Genomic DNA, 15,977 nt, shown 5'->3' on the forward strand with positions numbered 1-15,977 from the left:
GGCGGTGAGTCTTGGCTGGTCACTGGCCCGGTGGACCACACAGGCTTGGCCCCGCTCCCCAAACAAAGGGCGCCAAACCCCTTCCGCGTGACTGACGGGCTGTCGGCGGAGCATCAGTGCACGCCGGGTCACATGACCCCCGGCGGTCGCGCACTACAGACTTATGTTTCACTCCCTCGGCCCCCCACCGACCCACCCTCACCCACGCCCACCGGTTTGAACGGACGGTTTATTTTGTTTAGATTATATCAAAATACTAGTTGTTTTTTTTATTCGGTATCTCGTGTCAATTCCGACACACCGATAAAGACGCCCCAAAGGCGTTGGATTGGTCGATTTCTGAACGCAATCTGCCGTTTGGTCGGCAGAACAGCCCGGTCTCGTCGTCCGTCGGCCGGCCTTACGAGAATCGGCGAGAATGTCAAAATATTCCCACCGTGATTAATCGCCCCAAACCCTTCAGTCTTAGCCGCGGCCTCCAATAACAAGCCTTGCTCCTAATAGTTGTGACGGAGAAATCCTGCGCTGAATCCACTCGCATCGGGGCGGTAATGAACGTAATTACCTATGTTCTCGTTTTTTCCCATGTTCACGGGCCATAATCCCATTGGGCTCCAAATGAGAGGGGTTGGGAAAAATGTGCATTAAAAACAACAGAGTTCCGTCACACTGCAGTTTATCCATACGTTTCCTTTTCTTCCCACGGGCGAGGCGCTGCTCTCTGCCAGCGAGCTAGAGGCTAGCTTAGCACAGCTCCAGCGCTCCAGGGAACAGCTTGTTAAACTCAGGGGCGTCTGCCTCGATGCTCAGAAAGCTTCTGTTCTCCATTTCCCCCCCCCCCCCCTCTCCCCCTCCCTCCCCCCCTCACAGACACAGTGTTTGGCAACGGGAAGACGCCCGACTATCTCCTCTTGGGCAACATGGTTTACACAGTAAGCAATTTTCCTTCCACTGATGTTCCCCCTCAGTTTACGTTCTGGTGGTTTGGTGTGTTAAAGGGACTGAGGCGTCCTGGAAGCACTGGAATGTTGTCTTCTGATGTGGCTTGACGGACGAGTGCAAAGCACAATAATGAATGATAATAGCTGGCTGGATACATTTCCAGATGAAAGTCCCAGTGAACTCATTGTTCCAGATTGAACGTGTACTGTACTGTTCAATTTGGTTTGTAGAGGCACAGGTTCAGTTTGGAATATAACTGTCCTTTTGTTTCTCCATAGTTTGTGGTCATCACAGTTTGCCTGAAAGCCGGACTAGAGACCTCGTCCTGGACCATGGTAAGACCAGTACTGTCTGTCTGTCTGTCTGTCATTGTGTAGAGGTCTTTTGATCTCTTCCTCTCTCTCTTAATAGGACTGGAGGTTATGTAACATTAACTGACCATACCGCTCTGTTTGCTGTTGCTCTGTAGCCCAGGCTAGCTTGGCCCCTCATTGGCCCTCGTTGGGCTTGTAACCATAACATCAGTGCAATGACACAGACACTATGGAAACAGTTGTATGGAAACACTGCAGAGGAAGCCCAGCTTTATTTAATGCAGGACATTTAATTCCCCATAGAAGGGTAATTGAATGAACTAATAAAATGGTATTTCCCTAATGCAGAAAATAGGGTGAGGAGGTTTTATTTTTCAGGAACAAATGAAAAATAATGCGATTGAACTCGCGGCCTAAAGATTCAGGTTTCAATCCCCATGTCAGCGGCCATAAGTCGGGATGCCTGACCCATTCTCGCTCCGGTAATCCACTTTGCCGGGTTAAAGCCAAAGCGCTCAACGCTACGAATCAATACAGAACACCAGAAGGACGTCGACCCCCGTGCCACAAGTCAGCCCTCCTGGCCCCCCGGGGGGGGCCTCTCCCTCCTGTAACCCCATGTGGTCCCAGCAGCAAGAGAAGCCTCTCACTGTGCCTCTGTCCCACTCCGCTCCCCAGTTCAGCCACATCGCCATCTGGGGCAGCATCGGCCTGTGGGTGGTGTTCTTCGGGATCTACTCCTCTCTCTGGCCCTGGATCACGCTGGCCCCCGACATGTCCGGAGAGGTAAACGACGACAAACACACACACACACACACACGTACAAACGACAACAGGTGAGGGACACTAAAAGACTCAGCAGATGCACAAACTATAACAGAGACACAGACACTAGCAGACACACAAACATCACCCGACACACAAACTCTACCGGACCCGCGTACAAACGACAACCGTTGAGGGACACTAAAAGACACAAACAAACAAGAGCGCACACTGACAGATGCACAAACTATAACAGAGACAAAAAAAAACACTAGCCTGACACACAAACACCAGCAGAAACGCGCGTTGCAGCCGAACAGTTAGGGCTACTGAAGCGAGACGAGGTGAGTTTCAGACGGACACTAACAATGGGAAAAGATACATAAACAGGGCGCGCGCACAATCTCCACACCCAAGCACACGCAGACACACACAAAAACACGTGTGCATTCTGTCTCACTAGCACTGTAAACAACAGCGAATGAACACGGGATACACTTCAGGGGACGTAAACAAAACACACAGAAGCTTTCACTTAGGCAGATATTCCCACAGCTTGGCTAACCGAGACGCAACACACACACACACACACACACACGCACACAACCACACGCACACAACCGCACACACACAAACACACACTGATTACATGTAAGCAGACGTAACCACACCAGCTCATCAGCCCAGGTCGCATACAGTATATATACAGAGGGGATACACACATATCACACACATTGTTACAGACACACACGACTCTCCTCGTCCGGCGCACAAAGCCAGTCCTTTGATCGTGACGGTGCCCATCACTCATTAACTCAGGATCCCTTAAATCATCAGACGCCGTGAACTCGACCCCCAGTTTGGGTTTCTTCTTTTTCTTTCTCTTTTTTTTTATTTGACTGTTGTTGTATAACCTGACACTGGGGGTCTCTGAGCAGAACCAGAGGGGGGGTCCCACCTCTGGCTTGTGTTATGTAATGACTTAATTGGGCCAATTAGCCATGTGTTTGGGTTACGTCGCTCTCACTCGCTCCTGAGTATCCGCAGGTGACGTTAGGACTGTACGCGTTCTTCTGGTAGGGGGGGGGGTGGCAAGAGTCACAGTAAAAACAAAAGCAAATCACATGCGCGTGCGCGCGCACACACACACACACACACGCACACGCACACACACTCTCTAACACACACACACACACTCTCTAACACACACACACACACACACTCTCTAACACGCACACACACTCTTTAACACCCACACACACACACACACACACTCTCTAACACACACACACACACTCTCTAACACACACACACTCTCTAACACACACACACACACACACACTCTAACACACACACACACACACACTCTAACACACACACACACATACACACACACTGGAGTTGTGCGTTTCCCCCCCTGGCTGGCCATGAGAGTTTAGGCACATTGGCTGCTTCTCGGGGCCCCCGAGACCCCGCCTGGACCTCTGCTTTGATTTTCTCTTAGTCTCCTCATCCATTTCACACGCATAAACACACGGACACAAGATACACACCCAGACACACACACACACACACACGCCCCCCTCTCGACCCACTAGTCCTCCAGTAAGCAGTCTGTCAGAAGTGGGTGGCTTTCATCCACTGCCCACAGCGCTGGATGACGACAGTAAGGGTCGCCCTGCAGCCAGCAGTGTAACCCAACGCCCCCCCGACGACACACACACACACGGACACACGCACGCACACACACACACCCTACTCCGCCCCTGACACCTGAGAAAACATCAGACGGCATCCCCACCTGAGAGCCCTCGAAAGCCTCCGAGAACGAGGACGAGGGTCAACCTCACCCGACTGATACGTCTCTTGCTCTCTCCCTCACTCTCGCACTCTTATCTCTCGATCTCTCCCGCTCCCTCGTTCTCGATCGGTCGGTCGGTCGGTCGGTCGGTCGGTCGGTCGGTCGGTCGGTCGGTCAGTCTGTCTCGTGCTCTCTTCTCACTCCCCCCCCCCCCCTACCTCGCTCTCCTTCTCTCCCTTTGATCCACATTCTTCAACTCCTCCTCCTGGATGCACTCTTTCAAGCTCTTTCAAACTCTAAAATGTATTTCTCTCTCTCTCTCTCTCTCTCTTTTAACATGTGTCATCACATGTCTTTTGTCCCTCACATGTTTTTCTCATCTTTTCCCCCCCCCCCACACATCTTCTCTGCGTTTCGTCCTGGCCTCGTTTCTCTATTATTTGTGAACCGCCGAAGGGCCAGTAGTGCAACCCACACCGGCACCCTTTCAGACGGCTTCTCTCCACGCACCGTGCCTCGCACTGTAACACGGCTGGATCAGAAACACATCCGTCAGCGGTTACACCAGCTCTCTCCTCGCCCCTCACGGTCACCACAGGTCATGAGACACCCGGGGGGCGGGGGGGGGGGGGGTAATCTCACCCATCACCCCGACGGCCGCGTACCCCGTCCATTCTGCCCGGACACGGGTGGCGAAGGGGAGATGTCCGATTCTTCTCTACAAGTGATGTAATCCCCCACCCCCCCCTCCTAGCCGGTCGCTCTGCGGCTTAGCCACACCTCGCTGCGCCAGCTTCAGGTAGACTCTGTCCCCCGGCTCCCGTCATCTTACTCCGTCCGTCATCTCTCCAAAGGTCACAGGAGATAAGAGTTCGATCCCTGGCTCCTCCTAGAGATCCAGACACCTCACCCTGACTGCTCCCGACGAGCTGACCGTCGCCATCGCGTGGTCGACGCCGACGCCGCCTCCGTCGGTGTGTGAATGTTGTGTGTGGACCGTTGTAAGTCGCTTCAGACAAAAAAGCATCTGCTAAACGCCCTAAATGTAAATGCCACCTGGGCGGCTCCTCTGTCTGTAACAAAACACTGCCGTGCACGGGTGCCCACGGCAAGCAGCCTTCTCTCCGCCGTGAGCTCCATGTGCAGCGTAGCGGTGGACCGCAGGGCGTGCCGCCGCCGCCACCGCCGCCGCCGCCGCCGCCGCCACCGCCACCGCCGCCGCCACCGCCGCCGCCGCCGCCGTCGCCGCCGCCGTCGCCGCCGCCGTCGCCGCCGCCGTCGCGTTGAGATATTGAGGGGATTTACGGAGGAATGAGGGGAGATTCTTGCGGTGGGACCGATTGCGTTACCTCTGGCGGAGACGGGGTCTGTGTTCAACCCACAGCTGTGCATACAGCACACGTCACGGGGGCATCACATCGCCCCCGACCACCTCCTTTGAAGTGTGCACCTTCAGAATTGTCCCTCCCCCGTCCCGTATCTTTCGCTCTCTCGTTCTGTTTTGGATTCTCTCTCTCACTCTCTATTGCTCTCGCTCTCCTCTCCACCTCTCTCGCTCTCCTTCACCTCTCGCCCTCCTCCACCTCTCACTCTCTCTCGTTCTCCTCCGCCTCTCACTCTCTAGCTCTCCTCCACCTCTCTCTCTCTCTCTCTCTCTCTCTCTCTCTCTCTCTCTCTCTCTCTCTCTCTCTAGCTCTCCTCCACCTCTCTCTCTCTCTCCCTCCCTCTCTCTCTCTCTCTCTCTCTCTCTCTCTCTCTCTCTCTCTCTCTCTGACCTCACCTCTCCCTCTCGCTCATATACTCTCACCTCTGACCTCACCTCTCCCCAGCCAACCTGTCCACTCCCAGACCATAAGGTCCATCTTGAACCCAGGCCACCACAGGTTTTTTTTCCGTGTCCAAGCCCAACAGAAACACGTGTGCTGTTGGGTCATGTTTGGTAACAGATGGTGCGTGCAGGTGTGATCTCGTAATGGAGAAGAAGTAAGTGTGGGATGGTGCAGAATTTCCCCTCATATATCTCTGTCTCGAAACACGGCATGGCACTATTCTACGGGGGGAAAAAAAAACGCCCCACCCTGGAGCTCCACCTCACCCAGCCCCCGAGTAGGTCTTCGCCGCTGTTAAACCTGTGAGAAACCGTAGCGAGGAAATCAGACACCGACACCTCCGCCGTTCACTTTGTTCTGCCCTCCAGTGGGGCTGAGGGCCCCGTGGCTCTGTTCTCAAAGAGCCACGCGTGAGTCCTATGAAGTGGGGGGGGGGGGGGGGGGCGGGGGGGGGAACCCTCCCTCAGGGGCCATGTTGGATCTGTCACTGTGGCACATGGAAAACACACCAGTTCTCCCGCACATGGAAAACCCATCGCATCGCTCCTCCGTGCTGCGTCGTTCTGACGGGGGCCGGCCCGCTGGACGCATTGGTGCACAACAAAGGGACGCACGGGCCGATGTTTCCCACCGACGCGACGAGCCTAACGTATGCAGAGATAAATAAAGACTCTTGTCTGCCCTGCTTGAAGAATCAAGCCATGATTCGCGGTCTGCGGGTTTGTGTTTTTCTAAACGGGCGGGAGCCCATCCTTGAAAGCAGAGCTGAGGAGCCGCGGCCCCTGCAGACTTGCGCGGAGACGCTGAGTGTTTATCCAAGGGATTTATTACCCCCGTGTTGGTCTAATGAAGGGCTCAGGGTCTTGGTGACACACACCCGTCATAGAGCGGGAGATGAACCCCCTGTGTGTGTGTGTGTGTGTGTGTGTGTGTGTTCCCAGGTCAGCTGCGCTCAAATTGGCTGTCCCCTGAATCGCCCCCTGAGGGCCCACTCGTCGACTTTCTTGCGGGAGTTTGTGTGTTTTTGCTAAGAGATAAAGTGTGTCTCTGGGCTTGACCTCGCTTCTGTTTCGTGCGCTGACGTTTTTTCTCTTTTATGGTCTCTTCTACCACTGCTACTACTATTTCTACTTTTGCACTTCGTCTTCCTCGCGGAGGTTCCTCTGTGCCGCTCTGCATTTCCTGTCGGGCCTCATCCAGCCTTAAAACCCCCGAGCTTCTGCTTTCAGAGCTGCCACATGCTGGGACCCCAACGTACACCTTTGCCTTCCTCTCTCTCTCTCTCTCTCGCGCGCGCATGCTCTAGCTCTCGCTTTCTCTCGCTTGCTCTCTGTCTCACTCTTGCTCTTGCCCTCTCTCTCTCTCCACTCTCTCTCTCAGTCTCTCCCTCTCTCTCTCTCTCTCTCTTGCTCTTGCTTTCTCTCTCTCTCTCATATCAGAATCTTCCATTCACAGCAGTCCTTCCCTGTCTTCTTAACCTAATGTCCTGGCAGCCCCGTACCTGTTCCCATTGTTGTGTTTGTTTGGGGTCCTGTAGATCTAATCTGGCTGTTGGGACAGGAGCACGACTCCCCCCTCCTTCCCTGATTAACAGTGTTAATTTAACACCCTGATAAGCTGCGTATTCAGCCTCTTCAGCCTCAATATTAGCATTGACTGACATCACGACCGTTTCATCAGCAATTAGTGGGTTTGGGTTGCAGTTGAAAACGTGTGAGTCTGTGCTTGTCTCTACGTTAGCCTCCCTGTGTTTGTGTGTGTGCTATGTTTTGCAGTTGCGTGCGTGTGTGCGTGTGTGTGCGTGTGTTTGTGTGCGTGTGTGTGTGTGAGACCCATAGCTCTTCTCTCGGTCTGTGTGTGTCTGGTGTGGGACGTTGCCTCTCGGTGGTGTGTGCCTCTGCGTGCGTTCACCATCACAATGGCCCCCGCATTAACATTCTTGGAGTTGTTATCACTGAGCGCCTATATCCCATGCTTGGCTGGCCTCCTCCTTGCATGACGTACTCCCGGGATCAACGCTCCCCGCTAATGGTCATGGTTAAGGGGGCCTGCATGCGCAGAACCAGGATCACCGCCGCTGACATCCTCCTGCTGCAGATTTATGCGTTGGCGTTTGATTTGAAATGTCTTTCCCATATTTTGGGTTATTTTTTTTGTGGGGGGTGGGGGGGTGGGGGGTGGTTTTGCTGAATTTATTGCGTGTTTCGCTCGCGCTGTTTTCTGTGATGGCTGCCACGGTTTCTGTCTTTGCAGAAGAGAGCGGAGGGGGTGTGTGTTCGCGTGCTGTGTCTTTGATTAGGCAGGTTTGGTTTTGTTAGTGTGTGTCTCTGTCTGTCTGCACGTCTGTCTGTTATTTTTATTTTTCTGTGTGTGTGTGTGTGTGTGTCCCACTGTCTGCCTGCCCGTCTGTCTGTCTTTTTATTTTTCTGTATGTCTGCACTGCGTGTCATGCGTGCGTTTGTGTAAGTGTGTTTGTGTTAGTATGTGTGTGTGTGTGTGTGTGTCCCCTTGGCCGGGAGGGGGCTGGATGGCCTGTCAAAACATCACACCATAGCAGAGCGTCTGCACAACCAGACAAGTTTATTAGTTTGCCCTGAAAATTCCCATTCCCCTCACCCCCATCCCCTCTCTCTCTCTCTCTCTCTCTCTCTCTCTCTCTCTCTCTCTCTCTCTCTCTCTCTACAACCTCCCCTCCGAGCTGACCCCTTCTCTGTCTCACCTCCCCTGGGGCCCGTGGTATGAGCCATCACCAACATGCAGCAGTCACTGCTTGCTCAGCGGGTATGAGGGCGGCTTCCCTTTCAAACGTTCCCCGTTACAGACAAACATCTGTGGATGGTTTTTTTTGCTGCGCTTTTATTTAGAGAAAAGTTTTTCCATTCATTTCAAACGGTGTCACAAGAAAGTTGGTCCGGAATGGTATGGTGGACACCCGCCCCTGTCTTGGTTTGGGAGGGGTTTCCCCGGGGTCGGTCAGGGCAGGACAGTCTGTTTGGGGCCAAGGTTTTAAAAATGTGGAGGTCCTCTGGCAGTCTCTAATTTAATATGCAGAGCATACACTCTGGGCTTATTGGCCGATACTTTTCGTGAAAAATACTTCTTCCGATTTTTAAAAATGTGCACTCTGTTAAAAATATAAATAATTGAATAGTCTTTAGGATAGAGGACATTTCTCCTGGGCCCGGGTCAATTACAAATTGACGTCAAAATGTCCTGTGGGCTCGGGCAATTTTCCTTAATCGTATATATTTTCAGTCGCCCGGCAACACAGAAAAGCTCCATTCATCGCCGTGCCGCTTCAGACTGTAGGAAAGACGTTTTGATTTCCAGTCATTTGGGATTTCCTCCCTCCCCTGTGTTGTGTCAGACATCAAAGTCCATTGGCTTGTAATGACCAACAGATTAGCTCATTGGAGCGCACCTGAACACTTTAATACTTTTGACACTGATTGCACGTGTGTGTGTGTGTGTGTGTTTATGTTTGACGGTGATTGTGCGTGCTGATGTAGGTGTGTTTGTGTGTGTGTGTGTGTGTGTGTGTGTGTGTGTGTGTGTGTCGGCATGTGTGTGTGTCTTCCAAGGCTCCTTCCCATGGCCCTGCGTGCCTCAGGTTACAGGAAGGACATTGTCTGGGGCCCCAGCGGTTCGAACAAGTGACACAAGCGTGCAAAGGCCCCGGCGTGCAATGCGAGGAGCGCGCGTTCGGCTCTTTGACACGTAATGACAGATAGTTTCAATGCAATCGGGCCAAAGCAAACACGGCCCTCTCTCCCGGAGAGTTGACGGGGGTCCGCCCACCCCAGGGCGACCCCCCCCCCCCCTCCCTCCCCTCTGGGCTCCAGATGCTCCCTCACCACCACCCACCCACCCACCCCTGACACGCACTCACCCCATCCAAAACCACACCTCTCACTTGTCCACATGATGGCTCCATTCAGATGGAACTAGTGTTTTTAAGGCCTGACTGAGGGCCAGATCCGAGCCAAAGAGGGTTATGAAGACGTAGGGTTTGTGTTGTGATCCGACAGGGCTTTTTGCATCCGAGCGGACAGCTATCTCACCGGCTTTTGTTTCTTTGTCTTGGCGGGCTAGCGTGATGTGTGGATTAAGGTCGGCGCCAATGCAAATAAAGGGTCTCTGTGTTTAGTATCGCTGGTGAGGATGCGATCACAACGTTTTCCCCCTGCCGGGGATTGTGTGTCCGTGGCAAAGCACAACACTTTCAATGTCACATGGACGATTCATTTGGCGCCCCCAAAATATTTGGGGGATTTATATTTAGATTAATGATATGTATATAAATATCAAGATACCGCAGTTCATTAAGAGCCGGCGTCAATGGGATTCAAACGTTTAACCTTTGACCTTTTAGATGCAATGCTTCAAGGCTGTTGGACGGAGAGCCAGGACAATTTTCACAGCATAAACACGACATGGAAGTCCATATTGGCTTGTTTATTGTTTTTATTCATATTATCTCAAGAATCTAAAAAATACAGTGATAGGAATACAGCCCCAGGAAGGAAGGGAGAAGGGAGTCGTTATTTTCTCTACTTTCATAGCTTTCCGACATCAGCTTAAATCAACCCATCCAGTGGTCAGCGAAATGCACCTTTTTAACGCAAAGTGTAAACCTCTCCTCCGCCACCTGCAGCCTCGGTCCATCTGCTGTGATGTCTCCCCAGGGGCCTTTACCCCCCCAGCCCCCCCCGCCCCCCCCAACACATTGCACAGTGTAGGGTTAAAAGGGACCCTACTGTTTGAAGCCGGTCGCAGGACACTTCCTGCATAAAGAGCAGTGCTCTCATCAACGCTCCCGGGTTCCTCCTTCAGGCCACAACCCCACCCACCCATCCCACCCACCCCACCCACCCATCCCACCCACCCCAGCCCCCCCATCCCACCCAGATCTGGGTGGGATGGGGGGGGGGATCACAGAGGATTACCTGCTCTGTATGAGGCCTCCGCCTTCGTTTCCACAGCGCAGCTTGTTTGTTTGTGTTGGAGTTTTGTAATGAGTTTGTGTATTTGTTGTCACAGGATCTCCTCCCTAGGAGGAGGAGGAGGATATTGGCTGTGCCTCCAGCTGTGTGTGTGTGTGTGGTTCTCAGATTACCACCTCCACCCCCGACGATGCATTAATCTACCTGTGTGTGTGTGTGTGTGTGTGTGTGTGTGTGTGTGTGTGTGCGTGTGTGTGTGTGTGTGTTCCTCCCTCGGTCAGGCGGACATGATGTTCAGCTCGGGGGTCTTCTGGACTGGCCTGGTCTTCATCCCCACCACCTCGCTGGTCTTTGACGTGGCCTACAAAGTGTGAGTATCCCCCCCCCCCCCCCCCCCCACCCCGTACAGGAAGGGGTGCATCATGGGAAAGCGCGCTTTTAAGGAGCTATCTAGAAAGGGTCCTATATATTTTCCTCCGTTCACCAGTGAACCGCGGGTGTTTTATGGGGTCAGGCGATGCTCTGATTCGTCTGTTGTTACTCAGGGGCACACAGGGAGTAATGGTTGGGATAATTCTCCCTGTCCTGTGTGTGTGTGTGTGTGTGTGTGTGTGTGTGTGTGTGTGTGTGTGTGTGTGTGTGTGTGTGTGTGTGTGTGTGTGTGTGTGTGTGTGTGTGTGTGTGTGTGTATAGTGTGAAGAAGGTGTGTTTCAAGACCCTGGTGGACGAGGTCCAGGAGTTGGAGGCGCTGTCTAAAGACCCCGGAGCCGTCGTCCACGGCAAGAGGTACGGTGCACTCTCTCTCTCCGCCGGGGGCCCTGTAGCGGTCCCCTCTTCGTGGGGGGGGGCCCTCTGATAGGGCCCTATGTCAACCGCATAGAAACTCAAAACACATCAGGTTTCATATGCCAAAGTCGATTTCGCTATACAATTATGTGTGTTTGTGTGTGTGTGTGTGTGTGTGTACATGGCCCTTGAGTTCAGAATGTTTGAGTTGATAAAGTGTCTGGGAAAGGGTTTCTTACTGTCACTAGCAATTTGCACCTAGGTGGGTTGGTGGGTATGGTTGTTCTATACGTCTCAGTGTTCCTACACATTCATACGCGGCCGTGCAGGCCTGAAACCGTATACTTACGTACACAGGGAGCAGGCTCTGCTTTTAAAGGATTGAACACGCAAACCATTTCAGTCAGAGAACCCCCTCCATTCGCACGACTCACTCAACTCGACATGTCATAAATAAAAGGCTCGGACGTAGAAAAAACGTAAACCGCAAACACGTAGCGCCTTCAAAGCGGGGGAATTGTTCCGCGAGACATCAGGTGTTTATTTTTAATAAGTTTATTTTTTTTCAAATAAAAGCCCGGGTCCATGTATCATTACCGCGGCCCCCAGCGCCCGGCGGTTCTCTTGGCGGGGCGGGGCCCAGGGCCCAGGGCGGGGGAGCCCCCGTGGCCCCTGCGGTGGGCATTAGCACGGGGGGGCAGATCAGTGTGAAATCTCCTGCCCGCTGAAAGTGATCCGCCAGCCTGGCGCTCAGCCCAGACCCAGCAGGCCTCTGGGCCCCGGCCCGCCGCACCCTGCTCTCACACATGCACACGCACACAGAGACACACACACACACACACACACAGAGACACAGAGACTGACACGCAGAGAGACACACACAGACACACACGTGCACCGCGCCAACATCTTGTGAATCCAGCATACGGTTCATGCAAGCACCTCGGCAGATGCTCATTTAATTAGGAGCGCGCAAACACTGTAAAAGAGCCACACGGACGCATAAATCCACAAGGCTTCCTCGTAGCGCACGCACACACACACACACACACACACGATGCACACCGAGAGCCGTGCTCCTCTGACCGGTTACCACGCACACGCCGGTAGCCATTCAGACATCACAGAATCACCAGTGTGCACGTGAGGACCAGTGAGGCCCGGCGTCGAGTCTCCCTACATGGTCTCTTTCTCCGCGGCGCCTGGCTGCCATGCCTTCCTCCCCACGGTAGTGGAGACACTTGATGTATGGATCATTAAACCTGACCGCAGCGCTCTGCTGGAGGCCTAAACTCACTGTGTGTGCGTGTGTGTGTCCGTGTGTGTGTCCGTGTGTGTGTGTCCGTGTGTGTGCGCTCCCCCAGTCTGACGGAGCGGGCCCAGCTCCTGAAGAACGTCTTCAAGAAGAGCACGGTCAGCCTGTACCGCTCCGACTCCATGCAGCAGAACCTACTCCGTGAGTTCCCCTCCTCCTTCCTCCTCGCTCTCTGCCTCGCTTTTCCTTTTTCTTTTCCTTGTTCCCTCCTTTATTTCTTTCCTTCTTTTTTTTATCTCTCTTCCATTTTACGTCTTCCTTTCCTTTCCTTTCCTTTAGTATCGTCCTTTACTTCCGTTTCCTTCCTCCTTTCTGGTTCTCCTTCTTTCCTTCTTTTCCCTCTTTCTCTCTCTCTCTCTCTATCCTTTTGTCTTCCATTCTGTCTTTCTTTCTTCCTCCCCTTCCTCCCTCCTCTCTGTTTGGTCGTTCCTCCTCTCACCGGACCACCCTCGCTCTGCTCCCGTCGCCCCAGGGTGAAGGCGTCCCCCGCCGTGAGGACCCCCCCCCCCACGCCGCCTCACCCCAGGGTTTAGATCTCTGTGATTAATCTCCATTCAAATCAGGGATGGGAGAGGGTGGAGAGCGGGGGGGGGGGGCGAGATGGGGGGGGGGTTGGGGTTAGCAGGCAGTCAGGGGAAACAGGAAGCGTGTCGTTATTCGTTGAGCACGCGCACACACATACCCCCCCACCCCCCCCGCCCTGCCGACTCTGGGGGGAGAAGAGGACATCTTCCTCCTCCTCCTCCCTTCGTGCCCCCCACAGGGCTGTTATTCGCTATGTCCCCCCGCGGACCGCTGCAGGAAGTGCCCATCTATAATCCTGTCCTCAAGGCTGTTGGCTCCGACGGTGCTGACGGCTCCCTGTAGCCCGGGGGCCCCCTCGGCCCCCCCCCCCATCCCCCGCACTAACAGGGCCTCTCGTAGGATGTGCAGTCGAACGCACACCGCATGGTTTGTGGCTTTAGTCGGTTTCTGTTGTTTTTTTTTGCTGTGTGTGTGTGTGTGTGTGTGTGTGTGTGTGTGTGTGTGCGTGTGTGTTGCTCTGTGTCTGTTTCTCTCTGTTCCTTTTCGTTGTTGCATTTGTTTTGTGTGCAGTGTGTGTTTTTCGTTGCGTGTCGACGCCGTAGTGTGTGACACAACTCTTATCTTTCCCAGTCATACCAGTAGAACTACACATTCTAACCCTGTCCCAGTAGCCCCCCCCACCCCCCCCCGCCCACACTCCATTGCTTTGCCCCTCCACTCTCCTTCCCCGTGTGGAGTGCATAGAGTGCAGTTTCCCTAAAACCTTAAAAGAGCCAGATAACACAACTCACTCGCTGCGCTGTTATTTCCCACAATGCACTCCTCTCAGCGGGCGACCCTTTGAACGCGCCCGCTGGCCTCCAGGTAGTGGCCGGTGTCATTTGACCACTGAAGGTGAGTCCAGGGGGTCGAAGGTCAGAAGGGCATCCTAGACGCTAGCCTGAGCTGTAGTGTGGACCCTATTAAAGGAAGATAGACGACAGGGCCGGCAAAAAGCCCTTTACTCAGGGGGATCCGGGCCGAGACATTTCATTGTTAATTTAATTTACTTCATTTTTTAATTCATGTCGTTGTTTTCTGTTCAGCTCTGTTTCCTTTTAAGTCCGGTTGGAATACATTTTAAATGGACGCTCTGTGTTTATTAATGTTAAGCTCATGTGTTGTCATGTCGGTTTTCCCCCTTGGTTCTGTCTTGGTGCGTCTCTATGCTAACTCCCTCTCTCTCTCCCCTCCCCCTCCCCTCCTCCCCCCTCCCCTCCCTCCCTCCGTCCCGGGTCAGACGGCTACGCGTTCTCCCAGGACGAGAACGGCGTGGTGTCGCAGTCGGAGGTGGTGCGCGTGTACGACACCACCAAGCAGCGGCCCAGCGAGTGGTGAGGGCTGCGCCCCTCCTCTTTTTCGCCCCCCGGTGCCATCTTTTAAAAAATAACAACAACACCAACAACAACGTCATCGACGGCAGTCGCGTTACCTAGCAGTGGTGGTTTGGGAGCGGAGGGCCCTGATTGGTCGGGGAAGAGTCGGCCCCACCCCCGACCACGCGATACAGGAAGTATCCGATCTGACTAGGCGGGCGGAGGAGGAGATGTGAGATCTGTCTTGTTCTACTTAAAAAAAAGAAAAAAAGAAAGTAAACTATGAAAGGGATGATTGATAAGGAGGGACATGTGTTGACTTGCGTATTCACTATGCTGTAGTTGTGTGTCCAGCAGACATAATGAGCACTGTGCTTGCACTCTTTGTTTGTTTTTGTTATGTTAGTTTGTTTGTTTGTTTGCTTTTGAGTCTGCGTTCTGAAGTTCCTGACTGTTGCAGCACCATTGGTCAGGGTCGACTCTCGCCTCCCATTGGATGAGAGGAAGAAAGGTAAACAAAATCATCAATGTTGAGCCAAAAAAAAAAGTTTAGAACGCCTCATCGGATTAAAGTTCGAATTTTTAGTAACACCAATGTACTGTTAAGTGTAAAAGAGGAAGGAAGAGAGAGGGGATGGGGCATTCTGTTTGAGGTCACACAGAGCAGGGGTCCTTTCCACGGATTGCCAAAGAGCAGTCGTATATACAATCACCTCCAAGTCTCCAACAAGGGAAGAAAGCGAAAATGAACCACCAATCTAAACCAAATATAATCCCACCCTCGAGTGTATTCCAGCCCTGAATGGACCGCTTCAGACCAGACGCTTTTGACTGTGTTTCACCCATCCCTCTGTTTTGTTTCTGCACTTCCAAAAACACGCCTCACAAGGCCTTACATACATCCACCACTTGTTTTTTCCGTTGCTCTTCTAATATGTTTTATTATATCATTATTATTATTATTATTATTTAGAAAAAAGCGTGTAAATACTGTGCCTGGTTTTAATTTAATTCTGCGTAGGCCTATCCGTTCCTGAGTTTGACACCGCCAACCTAGTTGACGCCTAGTTCCTCACTATGTTTTACACAGCAGGCTGATTGCTCGTGACTAGTAATTGCATTCCACACATTACTCGGCTGCAACAATCCCAATGGTGCCTAACCAGTCCTCTTTTCCCCTGTTAGACCACCTTAGCCAAGAATAGTTTAGCGTAGCCAGCTAGCGTAGAACAGTGCTCCACACACTCTCACACACACACACACACACACACACACTCTCACACACATACACAACTATTGAGTAGACAAAAGCCCCCCCCCACCAGAGTATTGTACTCGTACAATGTGACATGTGAAATACACATTGAGTGCCTTGTGGCACATGTTATAACAAAGGATAAAG

At 52.9% G+C, this 15,977-nt stretch overlaps 1 protein-coding gene across 1 annotated transcript; it reads left to right on the forward strand.

Moving 5' to 3' along the window:
• Nucleotides 1–886: 886 nt before the first annotated feature.
• On the forward strand, nucleotides 887–15,949 carry LOC311373491 (putative phospholipid-transporting ATPase IA). Its single transcript, XM_084490250.1, has 7 exons — nucleotides 887–932; nucleotides 1,221–1,277; nucleotides 1,935–2,042; nucleotides 10,876–10,964; nucleotides 11,288–11,380; nucleotides 12,745–12,836; nucleotides 14,500–15,949. The coding sequence occupies exons 1-7, from the start codon at nucleotides 921–923 to the stop codon at nucleotides 14,595–14,597; spliced, it is 549 nt and encodes a 182-aa protein (XP_084346376.1). The 5' UTR covers nucleotides 887–920; the 3' UTR covers nucleotides 14,598–15,949.
• The last annotated feature ends 28 nt before the right edge of the window (nucleotides 15,950–15,977 follow it).

Source organism: Micromesistius poutassou (genome assembly GCF_964030765.1).
Source record: "Micromesistius poutassou genome assembly, contig: SCAFFOLD_5467, whole genome shotgun sequence".
Lineage (NCBI taxonomy): Eukaryota > Metazoa > Chordata > Actinopteri > Gadiformes > Gadidae > Micromesistius > Micromesistius poutassou.

What these genes read in the sequence shown, in the direction of transcription:
- LOC311373491 (XM_084490250.1), top strand. An exon ending in AGACCTCGTCCTGGACCATG is followed by an intron (nt 1,278 to 1,934) that starts GTAAGACCAGTA and finishes TCCGCTCCCCAG; the next exon opens with TTCAGCCACATCGCCATCTG. An exon ending in TTTGACGTGGCCTACAAAGT is followed by an intron (nt 10,965 to 11,287) that starts GTGAGTATCCCC and finishes GTGTGTGTATAG; the next exon opens with TGTGAAGAAGGTGTGTTTCA.